The sequence below is a fragment of the Drosophila bipectinata genome, chromosome 2L, assembly GCF_030179905.1.
Source record: "Drosophila bipectinata strain 14024-0381.07 chromosome 2L, DbipHiC1v2, whole genome shotgun sequence".
Lineage (NCBI taxonomy): Eukaryota > Metazoa > Arthropoda > Insecta > Diptera > Drosophilidae > Drosophila > Drosophila bipectinata.
Window position 1 is genome coordinate 171,884 of NC_091736.1, and position 25,565 is coordinate 197,448.

At 41.8% G+C, this 25,565-nt stretch overlaps 5 protein-coding genes across 7 annotated transcripts; 4 read left to right on the forward strand and 1 right to left on the reverse strand.

Moving 5' to 3' along the window:
* The first annotated feature begins 480 nt into the window (after window positions 1–480).
* On the forward strand, window positions 481–1,621 carry LOC108131111 (uncharacterized). The gene is made up of 3 exons (XM_017249843.3): window positions 481–743; window positions 812–1,215; window positions 1,274–1,621. Exons 1-3 carry the CDS (start codon window positions 531–533, stop codon window positions 1,536–1,538), a joined length of 882 nt encoding a protein of 293 aa, XP_017105332.2. The 5' UTR covers window positions 481–530; the 3' UTR covers window positions 1,539–1,621.
* A 24-nt stretch (window positions 1,622–1,645) lies between these two features.
* Window positions 1,646–2,777, forward strand: LOC108131112 (uncharacterized). Of its 2 annotated transcripts, none has more exons than XM_017249844.3 (4): window positions 1,646–1,867; window positions 1,936–2,168; window positions 2,225–2,401; window positions 2,452–2,777. In XM_017249844.3, the coding sequence occupies exons 1-4, from the start codon at window positions 1,673–1,675 to the stop codon at window positions 2,702–2,704; spliced, it is 858 nt and encodes a 285-aa protein (XP_017105333.2). In that variant the 5' UTR covers window positions 1,646–1,672; the 3' UTR covers window positions 2,705–2,777. The 2 variants fall into 2 exon arrangements, with proteins under 2 accessions (XP_017105333.2, XP_070133607.1); XM_070277506.1 differs by having other exon boundaries at window positions 2,483–2,501.
* An 89-nt stretch (window positions 2,778–2,866) lies between these two features.
* On the forward strand, window positions 2,867–4,082 carry LOC108131157 (uncharacterized). Its single transcript, XM_017249894.3, has 4 exons — window positions 2,867–3,134; window positions 3,195–3,421; window positions 3,484–3,660; window positions 3,737–4,082. Exons 1-4 carry the CDS (start codon window positions 2,934–2,936, stop codon window positions 3,987–3,989), a joined length of 858 nt encoding a protein of 285 aa, XP_017105383.2. The 5' UTR covers window positions 2,867–2,933; the 3' UTR covers window positions 3,990–4,082.
* Window positions 4,083–11,831: 7,749 nt separating this feature from the next.
* LOC108131167 (uncharacterized) lies at window positions 11,832–12,790 on the forward strand. Its single transcript, XM_017249903.3, has 2 exons — window positions 11,832–12,526; window positions 12,587–12,790. Exons 1-2 carry the CDS (start codon window positions 11,964–11,966, stop codon window positions 12,672–12,674), a joined length of 651 nt encoding a protein of 216 aa, XP_017105392.1. The 5' UTR covers window positions 11,832–11,963; the 3' UTR covers window positions 12,675–12,790.
* A 10,372-nt stretch (window positions 12,791–23,162) lies between these two features.
* Window positions 23,163–24,731, reverse strand: Art2 (Arginine methyltransferase 2). 2 transcript variants are annotated; one of them, XM_017249885.3, is made up of 4 exons: window positions 24,585–24,731; window positions 24,264–24,513; window positions 23,979–24,208; window positions 23,163–23,900 (listed from the first exon to the last, which is right to left on the reverse strand). In XM_017249885.3, the coding sequence occupies exons 1-4, from the start codon at window positions 24,716–24,718 to the stop codon at window positions 23,270–23,272; spliced, it is 1,245 nt and encodes a 414-aa protein (XP_017105374.3). In that variant the 5' UTR covers window positions 24,719–24,731; the 3' UTR covers window positions 23,163–23,269. The 2 variants fall into 2 exon arrangements, with proteins under 2 accessions (XP_017105374.3, XP_017105376.3); XM_017249887.3 differs by having other exon boundaries at window positions 24,264–24,688.
* Between the last annotated feature and the right edge of the window lie 834 nt (window positions 24,732–25,565).

Below are 25,565 nucleotides of genomic sequence, written 5' to 3' on the forward strand. Positions count from 1 at the left end.
GCAAGGGTATAAAAATAGACAAATTTCCCTTAAAATGTCCTCCGGAAATATGCGAGGGAAATTTCGTGTGTTTTTGGAGGTGGCGCCATCTGTGGGTGTTTTTTCTATTCTGATAAAAAAGAAATGTAAATTCACAGATGTAAAAATTTAACAGAGGAAAGGTCTGTTAAGACTTAACAGAAATTGAGCGGTAGTTGAGCGGGAAATTTGAATTGTGACCAAAAAATACCAATCAAAATTCCCGTATCTAAAAAGTGTTGAACAACAATGAAAAAAATTGAATGTAATTTAAAATTATAAATTAATTAATTAATTATTATAATTTTATAATTAAATTATAAAAATTATAACACTCTGTTGTAATTAATGGTATTATTATTATCTGTTAGTATTTTTCCCATTGAATGGTATTCTCTAAGCTTTTGGAAATTGTCACTCTAAATGAGAGAACTTTTTCTCTTTTGATTTTAATTATCAAAACAGTTTAATAAGAGATCGGTGAAAATAACTGGTATATAGTCAGATCCGACATGGCAACAGAAAATCAGCTGACGATAATCACTGCAGTTTCCGAACTTAAGGAACTTCAGAAGCTGTATCTAAAGGAATGGCCGCGCAACTGCGTTGGCTACTTCTGGCTGGATAACTACTTGAGATGGCTGAAACAGAAACCGAATTTGCCGCATCTAACATTTTTCACATTGAATAACGATTGGCAAAGCGATGGCTTATTTATCCTGGTGGTAAAAACAAAATTATCCCTGTGGCAACGTTTTCGAAGAAGATGTATCCTTAGACCCCTATTTTTTAGCACCGTTATCAATTGTTCTTCAGTAACTTAAGTCGAAAAAAAACGGGATTGTATTCGGCCTTGAAGTTATTGGACTGGTCGGCAGGATTCAAAGTCAGTGCAATTCACGATAGCCACCATACAATCTTCAAAGAACTGGTGATGGAACTCAATCTAAGCATGGATCGGGAAATGAAAACTATCATGTATAGAATGCCCTTCCAGGAGGCGCAGGAACTTGAAATAAGTTGTCCGGAAGGATACTATTTTGATCAAGTGCGTCTGGAACATGCGGCCCTCATAAACGAGCTCTGGTCAGCACGTCATGCTGGCTCCCTAAAGTTAATTCAAATGCTTATTGAAAATAACACCAATGTAGGTCTTTTTGAAAAGGACTCGGGCTTACTATGCGCTTGGTGTCTGAGGTAGTTCCTCGAAGGAAATTTGGACGCATATTGTCGATTTTATAGCCTTTTTTTTCAGACTCCAGAGCGGATTCTTAGGAGCCTTGGAAGTTATTCAATCCCACCAGCGCAAAGGATTGGGACTATCGGTAGCGGCTGCCATTTCTAAAGCCATTGCCGTCGATCTTCAACAGGACGTAACTGCCCTTGTGAATCTAAACAATATTGCAGCATGTCACGTATTCGAGAAACTGCAATTTCGTCTGATCCGGCACGAGCACTATTACTGGAGCATGATAAAACCCAAAGGCGATGGTCAGATATCGTGGCCCAACAATGACTAACGACCAGACAGCAAACAGAAGTGTTGACATAAAACTACGGGGGACTTATTACAAGCACCAATAAAAACTGTTACAGATCTAAACGTTCTATATAAATTTCATACATCTCTGGTAACTGGAGATCAGTTATAGAGATGGCTAACCTGCAACAAGTCGGTATACAGCAGATGGAGAATCTGAAAGCGCTTTACTCGCAAGATTTTCCCAAATACTGCAAGGAGTACCTCTGCCTGGAAAATTTTCTGGAGCTCCATAGAAAGGACACTCGTCTTAAAAATGTGAAAGTCTACTGTCTGCCTAATCTTGACCTTGGATTATTTGTAATTTTGGTAGGAGTGTGTTATCTGTGTCTTGGCATTTAATTTTTGAATTTTTTTTATTTGTGGGAAATGCGAAGGATCGCTATCAAGTCTTCCTCGGTTGCAAGGAAAGTGACAGGTCGGAGAATCTTCTCTACGAATCCCTGAACCAGTTGAATTGGTTTGGGGGTCAGCAACTCGCATCCATGCCACAAAGATACGTTAAAGCTGCGACCAAAGTGATCGAAGCCAAACAACTGCACATCGAGCACAATCACATAACTGGCTTGCAGTTTCTGGCCAAAGAAAGTGCTCAACAGTGGCAAGTAGAGTAAGTGGGATGGCGCAGTCTGGGGTCTCTTCGAAACTTTATATATGATTTTTTAGACCACCACCTGGGTATGAGATGAAATCTCTGACCTTAAAGGATGCCGAAACATTAAATGACCATTGGAAATACAAGCAGCCTGGAAGTTTACTCTTTATCCAAAGACAGATATCTTTCAACACATCTGTTGGCCTGTATGAGGCGAAATCTGGAGAGCTAGTGGCATGGTGTTTAAGGTAAATAACCAACAATGGGCATATGAAAAATGCTGGATTTCTTTTATTAGAGCTCAGGATGGGTTGTTGGCCGTTCTTCAGGTGAAGGAATCCCACAAACGGCGGGGCCTTGGCGCACTTATAGTCAAGGAATTCTCCCGGCGTGTGGCTCTTCAGGGTCAGGATGTAATTGCCGAAGTGGATAAGGAAAACGATGCTTCAGCGTCTCTTTTTAAGAAACTTGGCTTCAAGGTTATCGATCAGTGCCACTGGTTGGTTACCAGGGCGCCCAACGGAGATTTACAATGGCCCGATGGCGAGTGATAAGATTAAGATTGGTTACCATGTAAAAAATATTCTATACCATTAAAAGATTAAATATTCTTATTATAAATGAGCCAAAAAGCTTATTATTTTACAAAGAGAACGATTTGTTTTAAGAGAAATTCTAAGAGAGTGATCAGAAGCTGCTCGGCTAGTAGCTTAAGATAACATCGTTCCGACGCCATAAAAAATCTACATTCAATCCGAAAGGTTGGCAGACTCTACAGAAATGAAATTGGAAGCCCTCTGTTTGGAAGACCTAAAGGCATTTCAAAATCTCTATAAACAAAATTGGCCCAAGTATTGCCAGGAGTATTACTGCCTGGATAACTTTATTGAATTTCTTAAGAAAGAACCCCACATCAAGAACTTGAAGCTTTTTACGTTGGATACAACCCAGGCCAGAGAGAACGGTCTTTTTATAATAGAGGTGCGTTCTACATAGAGAATTAAATGAACTCTTTATTTGAGTGTTGAGTTACTTTATTAGGACCGCTATCAGCTCTTTGTGGGAAGTCTGAACAACACCGATGGGCTTCTACAAAAAGCCTTGGATTTATTGGACTGGTCGAATGGCTTCAAGTGCAGTTCGATACCAGAGCGGCACATCTACGCCTTGGACCAAGTAGTAGAGTCCAAGAAGCTACGCTTGGTATTCAGGGATTCAACTGATCTTTTTTATATGCCGGCAAAGGAGGCCCTCAAACTAAGAGTCGAGTAAGAAATTGTAAACAATAGTTTGTCAAGGATAATGACATTTTATTATTAACATTTTAAAGACCACCGAGCGGATTTTATTTCAAAAGATTGAGCGTCGAAGACGCTCCGTTGGTAAATGATGAATGGCCCAATCATCACTTAGGTTCGTTATACTTTATAGAGAGACAGATTCGGATGTGTGTCAGTATAGGACTGTACCATGAAAAAAGTCAGGAATTGGTGGCATGGTGCATAAGGTAAGGTGTTGTTTAATTGTATTATCGAGCAGGCACTTTTTTATGTGTACATACGCATTCGCATACCCATTCGCAGGTTACAAGGCGGTTTTCTTGGTGCCTTGCAAGTCAAGGAAGCTTATAAGCGCCGAGGATTTGGTAGTCTTGTGACAAGAGAAATATCTCACCTGCTTGCCTCCCAGGGTCATGACGTGATGGCGTTGGTAGGCCCCACGAATAAAGCCTCATCCGGAATGTTCACCAAGCTAGGCTTCACTGTCATCGACCAATGCGTTTGGCTAAGAACAGAGCCAACGAATGGACCCTTCGTCTGGCCCGAAGGAGAATAGGTACGATGGTGCGATGATATTCTTGTACAAGTATAAGTCCATTTTTGAGACTTACCTGCATTGGGAAGTTTTATGTCGTTTTTTATGCACTTTTTCTATAAAAAGAATAAAAATAGTATAAAATATCCCATTTATCTTTTATATAGAAAAGGGTAGCGGGATATTATTTACTGGAAATAAAACAAGTAAAGTTACTAGAAATGAAATTAGTAGCTTTTCTCTTTATGCACTCACAAGTTGGTTACACTGCGGGCCTTAGTTCTAAAATCGCTACAAAGATGTAGTCGTCTGGCTTATGAAGTCTGCATTGAGCTGCGGATTTTGTGAAACTTAAATTTAAAAGAGCGGGATGAATTTTTGACTTCACTTATTAAGTTTACGTTCAATAATAATGCGCCTCAGATGACAGCCCAACGAATAAGGACAATTCAGGGGCTGCCAAAAAACTGAGGAAAAGTTTTTTCAACCGGAAATTAATTTCCCTGACCGCAATTTCCAATGTCCTTAAAGACCAGTCATCAAACTTCAAAGCAGAACAAAGCAGCCAACTCAAACAAAGAACCCAAGAAAAATGGGAAAAGTACAAGGGTAATATATTTGGGAAGCCTGAAGAGAAACTTCGTGGACACCAGCAGCCGTTTAGCTACCAAAGAACTCTGACTCGTTATCCTTTGCCTATCGTTATCTAGCTCGTTACCTTTTTTTTTTTATCGAAAACGACTTTGTTGGATGAAATAGAAAGTGATGCCCAGCATATAAACTTAAAAATGCATAAAAGTAAGAGGTAAAGCCAAGATGTCCACAATTCAGATTGGCCGGGTTTCGTGGTTGTAATATACGAATGTTTCAAGATAGGGTGCTCTAAAGAAGTAACATAGTGGGAAGTGGTGCTCCAATAAGCATATTTTATTTAAGGTGGTCTCTATTAACAATCCCATGTCTTTTAAAGTTTTTCTGAATAACTACCAATCACCTCAGGAAATGCTTTAAAAAACAGACAATGCAGCAAAAGTTCCAACCCGGTAATTTTGTATGGTAATTTTCTATTGATAATGAAATGAGTGCAGAGTATTTTACTCGATAAGGCGAGGAACACAATGGGTCAGATCGTAGGACAAAAAGGAGAATGAAATTTCTGTAGTCCACGTGTTCAAACATTAGGTTGAACATGAATTTAAAACATAAACCATTTTAAAATATTTGGAAACTTTTTTGGGACTTTGGACTTTTTGTAGCCCTTTCCAGAATGTTCAAGCATTGAACACTATTGTATTTGTATATACAAATTCTTAAGATAGAGTTTCAGGGGATCGGAACCATAAAATGCAAGACAAACATCATGGTCTAAAACCGATCCCCTGCAGCCTACACAAATATGTAAACAATTGGTGCGCTTATCGCACTTGAGAGCAGGTCAGCGTGCAGTGCGTTGATAAGTAGTTTTAAATAGATTTAAGATTTTCATGTATCTTACTTATAACAGAATTTTACAAAATAAACTCAGTTTCTAAACGGAATTCATTGGAGTAAGACCTAATTTTGGGGCTCCTCTAAACATTTGGTATACGGCTCGAAGAACCAAAGGTTTAGAGGAGCCCCAAAATAAGGTCTGACTCCAATTAATTCCGTTTAAAAACTGAAACTGATAAGGGGCTCGACCATAATCATCAAAGAGGACACTCTGCTACAAAGCAAATTAGAATTGTTTTGTAAAAATGTCCAGAGGATACGGATGCGTAACCTCTGGTCGATGTGGAGAAAAGCAAGGGCGATTCCTGTTAATGTTTTATGAAAGCCACCGAAAGCGTCCCAATACAAGGGCAGGTGCTAAAAGGTGCAGGGTGGTGTGCGCCTCGGGGAGCTGTCTTGGATCCCGTTCGATCCGTTACGAGGCATCACGTTTTGGTTATAAATTTGGTTTATATGTTTTTTTTTACAGGAGAGAAACTCTTCAAACCTTTCCTCTCCGATTTCCATAGAACGCTTTATTGCGATTCGTGCATGTGTGCCTGAGGGGACTTTTTTGGGGGGAAGGCTCATTTAAGGTGGCGTAGCTCCTACTGGATAGCTCCAATGGAGCGGGCTTTTAATCAATGTTCTGGAACCATCAATTCGATACCTAAAATGTATCTTACTGTGCGCGACTCTTAAAGTCAATCCCGAAGTAAAAGAGCCTTGAAGGGGCCAGGAAGTGTTCAGCAGTGTAGACTGCCCCCATTGAAAGGCTGTCCTTTTAAGGGAAGTGAATATAGGGGTTAGCAGCAATTATGTACCTTTACGTAAACTAGCCACAAGAAGACCCATCGCTTCTCTATCGCTTCCTTTATAATCCACATTTATTCTATTTCCAGTAATAACGTATTTTAAATTCGCCAAGTTTCAACTTCTGACAATAACCTAACAATAAAATAATGTGTAGCATCCATCACGTGTAATTGTTTCAACATAATTGGGCGGAGGCTCGTGTTGTTCCTTTCAACCCTCCACCTATTATTGCACAGCCCGGCATATGTATAGCTGGCTTCCCAACCCATCTTGCACCATCCACCCACCCATCCGCAATTCCTACACTCTAAGACAACTTTCGCACATTGGGCTTTGTTTCTGCACTCGGGGCCGACACATCTTTTTGTTCCAAAGACAAAAAACTCGTGTAATGAATTTTTCCGCTTTTGGTGCACACAAAAGAAATGGACAACAGCAGCCAGCATGAAATTAGGGGAGACCTCTGACGACGGAGCGTGGGAGGGGGAGGGACAAAGCCCAGCTGTATTCACATTTAGTTTTTTGTTCTGCACTCACGAGGAGGGGCTAATTAATATCATTGTTTTTGAAAGTACAGAGTCCGCTGCATTATGAAAAATGCATTTTCCCGAGGAGCTGGGTCTGGGTCTGGGTGGGCATCCGTGTGTGGAAGGCACTTTTGCTTACGAGGAAGGAAGGCGAATGGGCTATCGGGTGTGTGTCCTTTGGCCTTCTTTGTATGCGAACAGGGCGTGCACTGAATGAAACACCGATTGCCTGGTCAAAAACCAAGGACATCTACACAACGGAATGAAGGTTGTTTGCATAACACTTGCTATTGATATAAAGACATTAACAAGGATCAGCCAACATTATTCTTTGTAAGCCCAACATTAAAAGTGGGGTTGTTTTTTTTACTTCCATCGAAAGCAAGGTGGGGCATCTTGAGTGGACGTTTGATAAGGGGTCGGCCGGCACTCGGCGGTAAGCAAGGCAGACCCTATTTTCTATCCGAAACACAAACAAACTCGGCACAAAAACCAGTAATGTCGCGTCATCTCTTAGTGCGTGACCCAAAGGAGAAAAATCAACTTGGTGGTGGCGATAAATTCCGCCAAAATAATTTCTCCAACAGCAGGCGTGCATTGGCCCTTCCCAATGCCAGACGCGTTTTCACTGCGAGTACTTTCGCTAATTGAATTAGTTAAGTTGCCTCCACTTTCTTTCCGATCCGTTGGCATTTCTTTGCATGGCCGTGCAACAAATTCATTTGCAACTTGCGCCTTACTTACGTACTTACTCCTCAGACCCCCGGACCCGGCGGTCTGCTGGCTCGACGGCTGGTAATTATAATAAACAACAACTGTGTCCTGTTTACTTCATCATAATTAACATAATGGGACTTCAAGTACAAAGATGTTGACAGTAAACAAGAAAAATATGACAAGATTTTCATGTTGCTGTTGCCGACGCCGTTGCTGGGTGCGATGTGCCTTTTCATCCAGGACCAATGGAGAGAAGCAACAGCCACCAGACGGAAAGGAAAAGTGCGAGAACGCAAGGCAACTCTTTTCCAGGACCTTCCTTATGCCGTTTGGCCATTTTCCCCGTTAGTCGATGTTTGTATTGTCGTAGCTTTCGCCGCCGCCAGAGACGTGTGTGCGGCTCTTAAGTTCACTGGGAGAAAAGGTTCGAACTTAACACCAGAGTAATTTTCTGATAATCGTTTAGGTTAAAAAAAATATTCAAATGAGAAAATACCATGAAGAATTACAATTTTTAAGAAAATTAATCGCACTATTTTTCAGCAGTACAGGCTTAAATATGAGTGGTTGCAAAAGAGTTGCTTTTGGAGCTTGCCTTATAGTCCGTCGTCCTTCAACTCAGACGACTTTGTTGCGGTCCGACTGTGTCTTATCGTGCACTTCAGCCTTGTCCTTTGAGCATTTAAATGAATGCGACTTTATTAACATTGTTTACCAGCAAATGTGACGTGGCCACAAAAAGCCAGGGTACAAGTCTCACCCCGTTCGTGCGGTAATTTCCTTCCCTAAATAGTATTCTAGTATGTTCCCGGCTAAGTACAGAAATAAATAAATCGATATGGCTTGGTCGTTTTTGTCTATATACATATAAACCCAGGAGAACACTTTCAGGACTCAAAAACATTGAAACGATAGTTATGAAAAACATTGACCACGGAAAGCTTGGCCTTAAACGAAATTAACTTTAGCCTCATTAATTCTCATGAAATCAAGTTTAAAGTCACACTTTGGTCGAAGGCTTTAAAAGGGTCCCACTGCTTGTTTGACTCTTGTGTAATTTGGTTTGGCCCAGCCCAGCCCACATCAACCGCTGTCATCTCAGTCCTTCCAAACCCATCCTTGAGATGTCTGTCCCGTGGGAGTAATTTTGCGTTTTGTATTTAGTGGTTTTTGTGCACTCGGTTCATGTTTAGCTTAGCTCAGCTTCTTCCCTGGCGTCGTTTTGGGCCTCCTCCCCCTGCCGCCCTGTTTTTTATATCACATTTTCAAAAATTTGCTTACGTACGCAAGCGAGGGTAAGTGCACTGAGCGAAAAGGGACGTGGCCTGCTCTGATCCCACCACTTATGACTGGCGGGTAGTGCAGACACTAATCAAATTTTGTATGAAAAAGTTTAGGCAGTTCCTTGCCTCGCCCGTTGTAGTACTACTCGTGGAACTGGGATGAGGATTGTCTGGAGCGTTTGTTTATTCACATTAAGAGGAAAAAACGTGGCAATGTAATCAAAATCATATGGAACAGCTCCAAGAACGATGGTTTCGCGCTTTGACATGAGCGATTTAATGTGAGTGTGTTCTGTGCGGCACAGCCGCGCTCCCGCTCCGATGTATTTTTTTTAGAAATATTCGTGCGTGGTTTGTTTTATGGGACCATAAACGCTTGTTTCATTTCAAAGTCGCACTTTTATTTCCTTTTGCCGTTTTGCGGTTACAGCAGGCAGAAGGCTCCCACTCCTGGCTCCTGCCTCTACCCACACATGCGCACTTTAAGGAGGTGCATCACTATTACAGCTTTAATCGTGTTGGCTGCCAAGGACGGTTGCGAGCGTTCAGTGAAGGTTACCGGGTTGCTCATCGCCGGCAGAAACGGAAGTACAAAGGTAGCCTAAGGTCAGGCCTCTATTGGGGGGAAAATGGTTCATATTTGAAAAATATTTACATATTTCATTTTGTTGTTTAAAGCAAGCAGAAATAAAAGCTGAGCAGGAGGCAGGAGAGAAATCTCAAGAGCTAAACATTTTCTGGGGACGCAAAGGATCGGGATGCAGACGCACACAGATTGCGGCATGTAGCCATTGGGTGGCAATCAACTAAAATAAGTTGCCTAGGCGCAGCTAAAGCCGAAAGACATTACGGAAACCAGGCTGCACAGGCTCAACGCCCCCGATAGCGACGCGAGCTGCCTGCTGATGTCTGGGCATGGTTTATGCATTAGCAAAAAAAGTAACCCTCCCTCAGGTGAGGGCCGGGTTGCGAGGTGAGCACTGCCTCGATGCTATTAACGTCTTCAACTTCCTGTTAGTGAATATTTTAATTATTAATAACGTCGCTGTTTCTACGCCCAGAATTCTGGCGAGGAGCCTTGTAAGACAGCTCTTCATCGACCTGTTCTAGCTTCGCCCCTTGTCCTTTGCTCCTCTCAGTAAGTTTTCATTTTAGCAGTTTTCTTCAAGGCGCTGCCATTGCCTATGCTTTTCCATTTCAAGTACCCTAGTATGTGCTTTAATGAAACATTCAACATTTTTTTAAAAGAGAAAAGGCAAATATCGCGCCTTGTCAATTACGGCCTGTAATCCATAATCGGGCTATGTTAGATTACAAAATCATTGGCCCATCAAACATGTCAAAAATGCCACTTCGCGTAGAATTGGAGCGAAGAAAATGTAACTTATATGGAGTTGTGCCGAAGATTGATGTCCTATTTTCGAAAGCCACCGTCGATGGCAGACCACGTGCTCGGCATTTCTTATTCAGTCGGCTGAAAGACAGGAGTCTTGAGTCCGGTCATTGATAAGCCCCTCGTAATTATTATTATTGCCGCAGCCTTCGCTCACGGACTTCATTACGGCGAACAGGGAACAGCGAATTCATTTGCATGGTTCCTCAGGTTAATTTTGACAAATGGCTTCGATCTCCCTAATGTATTGGAGTAATTTAGCAAAATTAATGCCTCAATTAATCAGACAGCTTCCGCATCTGCTCTGTTTTCTGTTATCCATGCCCTCTCCGGTTCGTTGTACCTTCTTCTCACAAAGTCGGGGCGCTTCCGTAAGCTTCCTGCTCCGCTAAATACAATCTGTCCGACATCGGTGTGTATTTGCTGTCTGTCAATTTAGCAATCAGATGCGCTGGTTGTCTGTGCCTGATGGCGGGGGAGTATCCCTTCAAGATAGGCTGAGGGTAGAATAGTATAATGGGGCTTATCTCGCAGCTAACTGGGAAGACGAAGGCTACCCCGGACTCCCACGTGCGGCCACAAAGCACAATACACCAATCAGTGCGGCACATATCCTGATGAGGTGTGTGGGCCCGATTGTCTGAAACTCTTCCGTGATCGAAAGCCTAAACTTAAATGCCGCCCATGACGGTCACTATTATTAAAACCTGAAAGTAAATTACCAGATTTGAAACTCACTAATAACCAACAGCGCCGGTTTCGGTATTAACAAGTTAATAAACCACAAAGAAATTTAACGTGAAATTTGGTATTGAAGCCCAAGATATGCGTTACAATAGTTTTATGAAAATTTTACAGGCAAGTTATAATTAATTGCATTTTTTCAGGCATAAGGCTGCTGTGCCGAGTCAAGGATTTCAAGCTCGAGACCGCTTAGTGCAATGGTCATGGAAAATATGTGGACCTCCTTCACCTCACATTTGAGGCACCCATTCGAGCAAGGTGACGAAAGTGTCTAGCTTTAGAAACATCGTCACCTGTACGCGAACAGAGGTTATTGCAGGCGGAAAAGCGAAGAAATAATTCATCTGTATGGCTTTAATATCCTGTCTGGCTGCAAGCAGCTGCCAATATCCTGTCTCACTTTGAAAAGATTTCCCGCTTCGCTCATAACATATTAACTTAATATTTCGATCCCTTGCCGTCGCCCACAAAAGAAGCACCCCAATATGAGCTTGTTTGTGTGAGGATGAAATGACATTTTAATGCCATGTTATATTTTCATTGTTGTTGCTGTTTGTCACTGTCGCTGCTTTCGTTGGTACGCCATCAGCGCCCAGACGCCATTGGGACGACCTCAGTCATGAATTCTGACAACCAGCGAGTGAATGAGCATCGAACGCTTTATGGCAACATGTAAAATCCATTTATTTTGACATGAAACACATAAATCTATACCCGATCCATTTCTTTCCTTCTCCACCCGGGAAACGCATACATTCAACGCATCAAAAATAAGGTACAAATTCATATTCCTACATTGATGGAAATGCTAAAGTCCAGCTCGGTTATGGGATGGGTGGCTTTAAGAACCCTTCGTAACAAAACATCATTTATGATTTCAATGTCCAAAAATTGCTTGTTGTAGAGAAGGCGACGAAATTTATTTCTCGGAAACCTAGGCGTTCAGACAGATTTGCTTATTTTTTGAGTTTTACCTTCTTAATTATTTCAAAATTTTACAGTGACTGAAAAAAAATTAATAGTTGCGCAGGTTCAGCTCTGAAAAATGATAAAAAGAAAGCTTGTTCGGGCCAGAATTCCCCGGAAGAGGACAAAACTAGCGCCGAAAGTGCCCAAAACCGATCCACAGCAACAGCGCCACCTAAAGAATCGTTTTAGACGGGCACCAATACCCGGTCGCAACAAGTCTTTCGTAGCCCAAAGCTCAGTTCCGCCCAGCCAGCGGGTCTGGCGCAGGACTGCTGTTCGAACGAAGCCAAAGCCGAAGGTTAAGCTCCCGCGGCTGTTCCGTCTGGACCACCTGACGGGTCTGCCTGTGGATTACGAAAAGACAGTGGAGCGGGTAATGCACTATGTGAACCCACACCTGGGTAATCGACCTAATGCCGAGCAGATGCTAGAGGAACTGTTGACCAGTATGTTTGCCGAGGTGATGCGACAAGGCTGCCGCGATCGCCTGGGCAGCCACCAGTTGCGAGCGATGCTGAAGAACAGCAAGGGATGCTCCTGCCCAATGGGACAATATCTAAACAAGTGCGATCTGAACTCTCAGAGCGAGAAGGACAGGCGCGAGACGAATGAAAGTTTGCAACACTTTCATAGTGCCTGGTAAGCTTTCATCATATTGAATTCAACTACAATCGTAGTTCAACACCTATTTTCCCTTAGCAAACGGGGACCGCGGCAACCACAGAGTAGCCGTCCTACCTACACCAGCAAGTTCAACTTTAACCAACTGAAAATCAAGAGCACCTAGAATAAATCTAAAATCAAATTTTCTTCCGTCGTTCGCAAACTGCTTTTTCATGGACTCTTATTTTAATTTCCCAAGATAACGGAACTCCAATAAATTATATATTTTTTTAATTTGAATACTTTGTAAAGTCTTCTGTAACCCATATGGACAAAAACGATGTCTATATCTTATCTTAGAGCGGAGTACCTTAAACCACTCGCTTTTCCTCCAATATACGTCAAAAGCCGGAATCAAAAATATTCCAATTCCAATATTATATTCCAATATTTCTAGGGAGTTCTTTGAAAACTGAGAAATTTATGGGGATGACCCATATGGTCCAAAAGGGATGTCTATATTTTCTTCAGTTTTCATCCGATCCTTGAGCGGAATACCTTAAACGATTTGTTGATCGATTCTCCTTCAATCTGCATTAAAAGCTAGAAGCAAAAATATTTTCAGATTTTGTGTCCTTTTTTCTATGAGGACTCCTCTGAAAAGAGGGAGATGTATGGGGAGGACCCATATGGTCCAAAGGGATGTCTATATTTTGTTCAGTTTTTATCCGATCCTTGAGCGGAATACTTTAAACGATTTGTTGATCGATTCTCCTCAAATCTGCATTAAAAGCCAGAAGCAAAACTATTTTCAGATTTTTTGTCATTTTTTCTATGGAGACTCCTCTGAAAAGAGGGAAGTGTATGGGGAGGACCCATATGGTCCATAGCGATGTCTATATTTTCCTTAGTTTTCATCCGATCCTTGAGCGGAATACCTTAAACGATTTGTTGATGGATTCTCTTCAAATCTGTATTAAAAGCCAGAAGCAAAAATATTTTCAGATATTTTGTCATTTTTTCTATGGAGACTCCTCTGAAAAGAGGGAGGTGTATGGGGAGGACCCATATGGTCCATAGCGATGTCTATATTTTCTTTAGTTTTCATCCGATCCTTGAGCGGAATATCTTAAACGATTTGTTGATCAATTCTCCTTCAATCTGCATTAAAAGCCAGAAGCATAAATATTTTCAGATTTTTTGTCATTTTTTCTATGGGGACTCCTCTGAAAAGAGGGAGATGTATGGGGAGGACCCATATGGTCCAAAGGGATGTCTATATTTTCTTCAGTTTTTATCCGATCCTCGAGCGAAATACCTTAAACGATTTGTTGATCGAATCTCCTCAAATCTGCATTAAAAGCTAGAAGCAAAAATATTTTCAGATTTTTTGTCATTTTTTCTGTGGGGACTCCTCTGAAAAGAGGGAGGGGTGTATGGGGAGGACCCATATGGTCCATAGTGATGTCTATATTTTCTTCAGTTTTTATCCGATCCTCGAGCGGAATACCTTAAACGATTTGTTGATCGATTCTCCTTCAATCTGCATTAAAAGCTAGAAGCAAAAATATTTTCAGATTTTTTTGTCATTTTTTCTATGGGGACTCGTCTGAAAAGAGGGAGATGTATGGGGATGGCCCATATGGTCCAAAAGGATGTCTATATTTTCTTCAGTTTTCATCCGATCCTTGAGCGGAATATCTTAAACGTTTTGTTGATCAATTCTCCTTCAATCTGCATTAAAAGCTAGAAGCAAAAATATTTTCAGATTTTTTGTCCTTTTTTCTATGAGGACTCCTCTGAAAAGAGGGAGATGTATGGGGAGGACCCATATGGTCCAAAGGGATGTCTATATTTTCTTCAGTTTTTATCCGATCCTTGAGCGGAATACCTTAAACGATTTGTTGATCGATTCTCCTCAAATCTGCATTAAAAGCCAGCAGCGAAAATATTTCTCGATTTTTGGTCATTTTTTCTGTGGGGACTCCTCTGAAAAGAGGGAAGTGTATGGGGAGGACCCATATGGTCCATAGCGATGTCTATATTTTCTTCAGTTTTCATCCGATCCTTGAGCGGAATACCTTAAACGATTTGTTGATGGATTCTCTTCAAATCTGTATCAAAAGCCAGAAGCAAAAATATTTTCAGATTTTTTGTCATTTTTTCTATGGAGACTCCTCTGAAAAGAGGGAAGTGTATGGGGAGGACCCATATGGTCCAAAGGGATGTCTATATTTTCTTCAGTTTTCATCCGATCCTTGAGCGGAATACCTTAAACGATTTGTTGATGGATTCTCTTCAAATCTGCATTAAAAGCAAAAGCAAAAATATTTTCAGATTTTTTGTCATTTTTTCTATGGAGACTCCTCTGAAAAGAGGGAAGTGTATGGGGAGGACCCATATGGTCCATAGCGATGTCTATATTTTCTTCAGTTTTCATCCGATCCTTGAGCGGAATACCTTAAACGATTTGTTGATCGATTCTCCTCAAATCTGCATTAAAAGCCAGAAGCAAAAATATTTTCAGATTTTTTGTCATTTTTTCTATGGGGACTCCTCTGAAAAGAGGGAGGTGTATGGGGAGGACCCATATGGTCCAAAGGGATGTCTATATTTTCTTCAGTTTTCATCCGATCCTTGAGCGGAATACCTTAAACGATTTGTTGATCAATTCTCCTTGAATCTGCATTAAAAGCCAAAAGCGAAAATATTTTCAGATTTTTTGTCATTTTTTCTATGGAGACTCCTCTGAAAAGAGGGAAGTGTATGGGGAGGACCCATATGGTCCATAGCGATGTCTATATTTTCTTCAGTTTTCATCCGATCCTCGAGCGGAATACCTTAAACGATTTGTTGATGGATTCTCTTCAAATCTGCATTAAAAGCCAGAAGCAAAAATATTTTCAGATTTTTTGTCATTTTTTCTATGGGGACTCCTCTGAAAAGAGGGAGGTGTATGGGGAGGACCCATATGGTCCAAAGGGATGTCTATATTTTCTTCAGTTTTCATCCGATCCTTGAGCGGAATACCTTAAACGATTTGTTGATGGATTCTCTTCAAATCTGCATTAAAAGCCAGAAGCAAAAATATTTTCTGATTTTTTGTCATTTTTATTGTGGGGACTCCTCTGAAAAGAGGGAGGTGTATGGGGAGGACCCATATGGTCCATAGCGATGTCTATATTTTCTTCAGTTTTCATCCGATCCTTGAGCGGAATACCTTAAACGATTTGTTGATCGATTTTCCTCAAATCTGCATTAAAAGCCAGAAGTAAAAATATTTTCAGATTTTTTGTCATTTTTTCTATGGGGACTCTTCTGAAAAGAGGGAGGTGTATGGGGAGGACCCATATGGTCCAAAGGGATGTCTATATTTTCTTCAGTTTTCATCCGATCCTTGAGCGGAATACCTTAAACGATTTGTTGATGGATTCTCTTCAAATCTGCATTAAAAGCCAGAAGCAAAAATATTTTCAGATTTTTTGTCATTTTTATTGTGGGGACTCCTCTGAAAAGAGGGAGGTGTATGGGGTGGACCCATATGGTCCATAGCGATGTCTATATTTTCTTCAGTTTTCATCCGATCCTTGAGCGGAATACCTTAAACGATTTGTTGATCGATTCTCCTTCAATCTGCATTAAAAGGCAGAAGTAAAAATATTTTCAGATTTTTTGTCATTTTTTCTATGGGGACTCCTCTGAAAAGAGGGAGGTGTATGGGAAGGACCCATATGGTCCAAAGGGATGTCTATATGTTCTTCAGTTTTCATCCGATCCTTGAGCGGAATATCTTAAACGATTTGTTGATCAATTCTCCTTGAATCTGCATTAAAAGCCAAAAGCAAAAATATTTTCAGATTTTGTGTCATTTTTTCTATGGAGACTCCTCTGAAAAGGGGGAAGTGTATGGGGAGGACCCATATGGTCCATAGCGATGTCTATATTTTCTTCAGTTTTCATCCGATCCTTGAGCGGAATACCTTAAACGATTTGTTGACCGATTCTCTTCAAATCTGCATTAAAAGCCAGAAGCAAAAATATTTTAGATTTTTTGTCATTTTTTCTGAGAAATGAAGGATGGGGATGGGTGTATGGGGACGACCCATATGGTCCATAGCGATGGCTATATCTTCATCCGATCATAGAGAGGAATGCCTTAAAAGATTTGTCTTTAATTCATTATCTATCATTATATTCATTAATCTAGAATCTAGATCAAAAACCTGAGCAAACAAATAATAGGAGTTCGTATAGGTTTTTCAGATTTATATATTTTCAATCTGCATTAAAATCTAGAAGTGTGCTTTTTTTTAAGGTCTCTTTTCAAATTACTATATGTGTCTATAGCAATTTTGTCTGTATTTATTTTTTTAGTGCGTCTTTCGAAGGCATAGAATTTCGGGCAGCACACTTTAGCAAAACCCCGCTTGTTGGACTTGGCTCGTTAACTCTGACTGCTCATCATTGGGTGCGACAGCTAAAAAGCCAGCTACGATGCATTTATGTCAATAATGGCGACAAGTGCACTCCGCTTCCGCATCCGAGTTCGCGTCCACATTGTCCCGATGCCAAGCGGGAATCGATCGAGTGGGACCAGGAGGTGCTGTTGGGTCCGTCCAGAGATTCGATTGGAGGAGTCTGAGGCGGGAAGGATGAGCCACTTGAGCCAAGTTGACAGACAGTTCGAAACGAGCGCGCATTTTACATTGTCTGAACGAGTGCCATTGTCGAGCACTTTGCAAGCAGAGTGGAGCAGTCACAGTGCCAATATATTGCCACCACCCATCATTACTCTCTAGTAAGGGAAGTGCTAATGGTGATACTTGACCTGGTGAAGCGGCCTGGTGTGTGCGGAAACGCGGTTAAGCGTCTGATAAATACACCAAGTATCGACTTAGCCCTGCGACGCACGAATTTAATCGGCCCAGATTGGCTGCATTGATTAAAAAATTAATAATCTCTTTAAGCCACTAGCAGTGCTTTCTTTGGCCATCATCTGACTACTCTGCCTCTGGCCGCAGTCATTTGCTGCTGCTCCCAGCTATATAAACAAAAACTAGCTGTCTCCAAGGAGTCCAAAAGCTACATCCCCTTCTTGCCACTTCGTTGCTGAACGAAGATATTGAGATGTCGTCTCAAGTGTAAATTGTTATTGACACTGCGTGGTCCGGTTTGTGCTCCAAACCTTCGACCCCCACAATGACGATAATTTTATCAATGCCAGTGTCAGAATCACACTCCGGTTATTTCTTCACTGCCGTTGCTGTTGTTTACCAGACTTGTTTATGTTGTGAATTTGAAAAAAACCAGAGATGTCGAGGCAGCGCCTTTACGTTTCGTTGGTCTCGTCCAGGACATTTTTTAATTAAACGCTTGAATTTATTTTTCGACCTCTTCTTCAGCACCACGAAGTTAATTTAAGCTTGGCCCAAGGCCCCGGTGCTACATGACACCAGTAAAAAGTACATGACTTTCATAAAAAGCTCCTTTAAAGTTGACATCTGATATTGCATTCAAAAAGAGGATTTTAATAAAGTATTTCACGTCTAAAGGCTAAAGTTTGGAGATTTTTTTTTTTTAAATATATATGGAAATCTTGAAAATAAATTAAAATATCATCAAAATGATATTTTGCAATATATATAGATAATTAGACCATTATGAATCTTTCTGCAAGGGTAGAAAAAGGGACTATTCCTTTCATATAAAGTAAAACATACTCTCGACTGTGTACTCTTCTTTGAAACCCCGGAAAACCGCAACAATCTGCGTCTTTTGACCTGCCGGCTCCCCAGCGTTTACCCATCGAAGCGTGCAGTCCTGGCCGAAAATAAAATTCGGGTCCCAGACTCTCTGGATACCATTCATTTGGTTCGTTGTGCTTCATTCATTAGCTTCCTTTCCGTTTCCGCTTCATTCAATTCATCCGATTCGCCTTTATTTTGCCATCGCTTGCCATCGCACATTGACTGACTTAAAGTCATCGACATCTAGTCCGCCCCGGGCTAGGACTCGTAATCGTAGCCACAACCGTGGTCGTTACCTTGTGTTAAATGCTTGACTTCTCTCTCATCCTTCGACGGTAGCAGGCTGGCAATTTTCGACCGGCTCCCGTTCCCCCGAAGCGCTCCCCAGACCGCTCTTCGCAATTCAATTTATCTTGCCTAATGCCGACATGCTTTTAGGAAAAGCCTTGTAAGGATGTTTGCCTGCTCTGGGCCTCCACTTGCTAACGGGCTCAACTGACTGACAGCCACAGCCACAACCACCTCGTTGGTTTACGTGTTCATGGTGTGCTTGCTCGCTGCCATTTTATTTCTTAGCTTGTCGACTCCTCGCATTATATCAGAATTAATAATTCAATTTCAAAAAGTTGAAAGAGCAGAGAAAGGCAAGGGCCAGGCCAGATTTCGGCCCAACGGGATTTCCCCTTTTCAACTTAACAATTTTATCGACCCGCGTTTGAGCGGATGTCACATCTCCAATCCGATTGATTCGTCTGTGTATCAATGGTACCATCTTCGGGCCATTTATCATATTAAGAATGAGTTATCCGGTTTCCGGCTAAGCAGCTACCTATGTAGCTCATATCGTGCTAATCTATTTTAATAAATTTTAAAGCCTGACATGGTCTCTAGTTAAACCATTGCCAGGGATCGGCAGCAACGAATTTAGAAGGAAATTCAGGAAAATTAAAAACGAAATCAAGTAAAAATTTGTCACGCATATTTTCGTGGATATCATCGAAGACCAGGCTTTCTCTAGCTTCTGCTACCTGCGGCACCTTGTTTACACTACTCCCATATTTCCTTACACTACACTACTCCCTTATGTCCTTTCCCTTCTCCCAAAAGCGCTTGCTTTTCTTTGGCAGCGGAAATGCATATTGCTTCCGGCTTTTTTCTTACTCTCCTCATTTTTTTGCGCATTTTTACTTGCTTTGCTGCCACATGAACTACTTCTTGAAAAGGGTCGTTTATAGGGCGGAAAGTCAAAACGTCTAATGCGCTCAGGTTTGGAACTCCGTCCGGACACTCCTTACAAACTTTAAGACCTAGGGCCTAGAAACCAAATGTGACTTTGTCTTGCTCTAATGTCGACCTCTACCCTTTTTCACGCCGACCTACAACCAGAATCGATAGAGTAAGATTTGAATTTGTGGGGATGTCGCAGCCGAAGTCGGGACCCAGATATGTGAGTCACATAAAAACAAACACTGTAAACCGGAATTGTCGAGTCGATGGAATGAAGTCCGACTTGGCTGGAGTACTGTGTATTAACTAGAGTGAATTTACATAAATATGCTTTTAATATACATAAAAGTTTGCCCAACCAATCGAATTTAATGCATTTTTTAATTATTAACAGAGATTTGGACACTGGACCATAACTTAAAGACGCTTTAACTTATGTTTCATCAAAAATATACCAATTTCATCAAAATTGCATACCTCTTTTAATGTTACTTTAACTTATTTGTTACTTATTTTGTACCGTGTTTATACCAGTATCCGAAAGTCCAATCTTGTTCTGTGCACAAGTTCGACTCGATCCTAACTTTCCACCCAGAGGCTCCTACCAGTAACACGTGTCTGGTAGTTTTCAAGTGCTTGCAGCTTGATTTGATGTAATTTAATGAAAATTTATACAAATTTTTGCTTGTCTTTGCACAATAGCCGTAGTCTTCGTGACCAACCCGCTGGACGCCCAGCCTCGCTTTTGCACCCCACCACTGCCCGAATGACCTTTCGACTACGTTTGAACTCGTTTGCTTTGCGGAATTGGGAAAAAAGTCGAACACTCTCTGGTTAGTCCTGCATGTGGGTCACGTAGCAATATGACTTATACAAAATGCAAATGAAATAGTATATTCGGAGGCAGTAACTCCCGAGGAGAAGCTAAACCGTAGTCGTGGGTGCAAGTGGCATTTTGATAGGCCCCATGTCCGTAGTTTTGTCTGGAATCGTGCCCATTTCCGGGGAAACTTTCTGTATCATGCCCTAAGAGTTCCAACCCCACGCCAGCACCAGCATAATTATTTTCAGGATCGAATTTTTTTCCCGGCCAAACATTGTTTAATATTCAATATATAGTTAAGCGACAGATTTTTTGATAAATTAAGGAGTGGCTCAGCTTTAAAGGAAGGCACCCAAACGCTTCGACAATTGATGATTATGGTTTTACATTTCTTGCTATTTTACGCTAGAACAACGCTACAATTTAAAATAAATACTAAGAGTAGAGAATTCACATTCGGACAAAAAAGATCATTCGAAAAGCCAACGCACATAGTTAAGCATTTGGACAACGGTACTTTTATTGACCCATGACAGAGAATTTCCCAAAATGGAATTAAAAGTTGATACTTTGGATTATAACGCTTCTTCTACAATTTCCTTCTGTTCATGTCAGCCTTCAGCGTCTTTGCTTGGTTTAGGTTTTAGATGGCTTGTTTGGGCCGCAAACTGCCTTTTGTTGGCAAAAATTGTTGGCTTGGAAAGAAATTGCAAGGATTCCCCCAATATTTGCTTTGGACGAGGCTAAAGTGACAAATGAAATCGGGTGGGGGCTGTTGGAAGACAAAATCTGGAGCGCTTGAAGCCGGTCTCGATTCGATTTGGGCATGGCAATGCAATCAGCACCTAGCCACATCCCCTTACTGCGTGTTTTCCCCATTTTTCTGTCGCTATGACACGAGTGTTTTGATAAATATGTTTTTGGGGGCGACCGGTTCGCCTCCCAATTTCGTAGCATCACCTGAGCTCCTCCTGTGTCACTGACAGGCGCTGACACCTTCCGCTGTCTGTTTCCTTCCCGTTCTCATCTTAGCATTGAGGGTGAAAAGGAATGCCAAGTGCGACATTCTCACAATCAGTGGCTAAATGCTAAATAAAATAAATTTCTGCACTTTAAATCTCCCTACGCAAAAGGCCATCAATATTTACTTACATTATATTAGTTTCTGATTTCTGAACTGGCGAAGTCTTCAAAAAAATATTCTGCGCCTAACTAATGATTACAATATAGCCGGTTAGGACCCTCTCGACAAACCCGCCAGAGGCAAGGGCTTCCCTGGACCTCAGACCCTCCCAAAATTCTGCCCGGGAGACACAGGATATGCGATGGAATGACCACAGTAAATCGTGTAAGTGGATTAAAATCAACCACTCATTAAATTAGGAGTGCGTTGCTTTTAGATGGAGACAGGACCGCAGCAGCCGCAAAAGGAATATATCTTTGAATTGATATATTCTCATAAAGCAGGATATCAGGCGCGGAAGAAAGTAAAAGTATTTTTTCTTACTTTATTTTACTCCACATTCATAAATAATGTACTTCCTTAAAATGAGATTCTGAGGTTTGCCTTTTTCTTATCCTTATAAAGTGGTGAATGTACAGTAGCAGGACGAAGGACCCTACATTAATTTTCAGATCCCTTAATTGCCAGTTTTCGCTGCGCAAAAATCCACAAATATGGCAGAGACTGTGGAGGCACTATAAAATGGATATACGGCAAAAGGAACTGGGTGCTTCGGACAAAACCTGGGGCTGCAAGCTGCGAGGTGCAGTTGGCGCTGCAGCAGAACTGACACGGTGACCTAAAGGCAACAACAGCCGCATGCGGAGCGAACAGTGGAGACTGGGAAACGGAGCCACAGGACACAAAACAGGCCGCCCAATGCAAGCACGGCAGCGTCATCCAAACTTTTGTTTGTTTTGCCGCCTTTTTTTATGGCCGAAAAGTAGGCAGCGCTAATAAACATTGGGTCAGGACACCACAAGGATGGGCTCAAGGAGGCCCTCTGACACGGCAGGAGGAGCAACGCGATTTGGCTTCTGCGACAAGATGTTTTCGACCTAATACACTTGGAAAATTAGGATGACATGTCTCGCTTGCAGCTTTTTCACATACCCATGCCAATGTCAAGTGCCAAGTGGGTAGTTAACTGCAGCGTGTTGGTCTGTCGTGGAATTTTTTGCATTTTTTGTGTGTTTAGGCCATGCTTAGATTACATAGCCCGAAGTGATGAAAATAACAGGACAATTTTCCTCCAAAAGGCAAGGCGACAAATACACATATTGGCCACACACACTCAAGTCCGGGGCCAGGACTGAACCTGAACATCCAGGGACTCCGGAAAAAAATGCTCCAAATAAATTTGTTACAGTAAATTACCTCAGACTTCAGAAAATGAAAAACACCATTTCCATTGCATATATTAAATCAATATTATGAGTTTCTTCAAAGAGGTTCAATCTGGATTTTTAACTGCTGCAACAGAGATTGTTAAGGGCTTCACTTATTTGGATGACCTTATCAGATGTCACGTATGTTCAACATTAAATTAAATTAAACTTGGCAGTTAATATGGAAGAGCAAATGCATAACTGAAACCACTGCGCTTACAGACAGAAACAGTGCTAAGTCAAGCCTGGTCAGGAAACAATTTGCCTCCCGAATGCGCTTGCACAAAGCATTAGATATTGCTAAATGTGCGGATGCGAAATATACATACACATATATAGTTGTCCTGGTAGTAGGGTAACCTGCATTGGATACGATTTGGCCAGTCCGACTTTGCTTTAATATCAAGTTGACAAGACCACACTCTGGGGTATATGGTGGGAAATCTATGAATTAATTCAGGGACAGGTTTTGTGTTAGGGTTAGTATCTTTTCTGGCTAAAGTTTTATTTTTTGGTTGGACCCCTAACAACAATATTTTTATGTACATATGTATGTACTCTTTACCTTTAGTAAGACTTTAAATAGCATTATCAACACAGGGTCAGAGTGTTCGTCAGAACGAAAGACTGCTTGCTTTTGATCGACTTCTCCTTCCCCTCAAAGTCCAGGTAAATGTCAAACTTGAGTTGAAAGAGGTTGTCGGCACTGGGCTGCATAGCAAACACTCCCTTGATGGACTCGCCGGCCCGCACGGGCAATGGTTCCTCCAGATAAAACACAGTTTGGTTCCAGTGCGTCCAGGGAGCGCTCGGGGAAGTGCTGAAGCTAACGCTTTGCGGGCTCTTGCTGAATCCCACGTCGAAGTAGACGAACAGGGATCGAACCTTGCCAGTCCGAGTGACCTTAAGCTCGTAAAAGGAGCGGATGCCAGCAGCCTGGTGACGCATGGTGTAGAGATCTAGTGACTGGAGCAAGCACGGCTTGCTCACCACTTGGCTGGGGTGCACGTGCTCTACTGCCGCTTTCTCCTTGAATCTTCGCCCGACAGCTCCCAGGTCGAAGCCGTGCACGTCGTCCCAGAACCCGAAATCCGGTTCGTCGCCTTCGCTGGCCGCGAGATACAGTTGGGCGGTGTCTGGAAAAATATATCCCCCTTCTCCAAGCCACTTGTCTCGCGCGAATATCAATGACTCCAGCATATTTTCGGAAAATAGGCATTGCCTGTGGAAAATGGATTGGAGGAAACGAATGAAATGCAAAACAGCATACTCAAATCTTTTTTATGTGATATCAACCTACCCCATCCAATCGCATAGAATAATGTCGACCTTTTGGATAGAGTCCGGTAGTTCTACTTCTTCCACTTTTGCCTGAACGACGGTAATAACGCTACTAAAGCCGTTGTCTTGAATTATTCTTCGTGCGTACTCGGTTATGCTGGCCCCATCCACAGCAATTACTCGGCTAGCCCCTGCTTTGGCAGCAAAAATCGAAAACATACCAGTGCCGCATCCTACATCCAACACAGTCTGAGGGATTCAAATATTTAATGGCGTTATTTTATCCCAGTCACGTCAAACAAACCTTCTCCTGGAACAATTCGTTGCCAATTATGGCTTCGCGATACGCCTTATTTCGAACGGAATCTTTCAGAAGCCACTCCTGCACTTCGACGCGGCCATAGAGCTTGAAGTACAGGGCCTCCTGTTCTTGGCGCTCCTTGACTCGCTGCAGCGCCAAATCCAGATTGCGATCCGCAGAGGCATAATCCTCGTCATGGTTGCGGAAGAGAGACTCAAAGTCGACGTCTTCTCCTGAAACCTTCCCCAACATCCTAATCACAATCGTATTTGGACACTTTTAATTAATTTGTTGGAAATTTTTTGGAAATAAGACCGGTCTTACTGTAATTCCACAGGTATACAGATGTCCCGAGCAGTAGAAGTAAACGTAGAAGTAGAAGTACTAAACGTTGAAATCGTGAATTTTTTTCCAGAACGAAAATGAAAGGCTTGAAAAATGAAAGATAATCCAAACATGGAGACCTCTAGTGGTCCCCATTCAAAGGAATGTAATATTATGTAGTCAAGATAGACCCGTAGCACCATTAGAAAGTTACATGTACAATAGCAAAGAACGCTGAAAATCATATGACTCCGAAACAAAAGTAGATAGAAGGCTCACCAGCCTAAATAGTCAGAATTGGACTCGCAAACAGAAAAAAAGTTAAGTGAGTTCCTGGTCGACATCAAAAGTGACTAACAAATTTATAAATAAAATATAACGCCTCAAAGCTCGGTCCTGGTCTTCAGCGATAATATTTTATTTGTGTGCCGCAAGCTAAAAGCAGCACTAACTGGATGAGGAGACGCAGGCATGCATTGTATACACACAGACACAAACTCTGCCTCCTACAGGACGAAATACAAACACTGGTACGCTGCGGCCAGGCCATCAGGCTGCTCGTTATCCTTTGCGTAATTTCGGGTTAATGATGCGACACCTTCTATCCCTGGGAGACCACAGGCGGCATTTTTGCACTCATACATTTTTATGACCCGAACATTAAGTTAAAATTTGTGTTAAATATTTGATTGTTTTTATGGCCACATGAACACCTTGAACTGTCAAGTAGAAGTGCTCATGCCAACCAAAATATAAAAAGCAAGAACGCACCCACTCGGTTGAAACTGTGGCGAGGATCTACTCTACCGCTTAGTATTAAGCCCAGTTATTAATACTGGGCTGATTACGAATTATGGCCAATGCACGGAGGCAAAAGGCAAGAAGCCACAGTTTGCGCAAAAACATCCTTCGGGTTGAAATAATTCCGACGGTAGACTCCGAACACCACCTGACCCACCTTACCGCCGTGCACTTGACGGA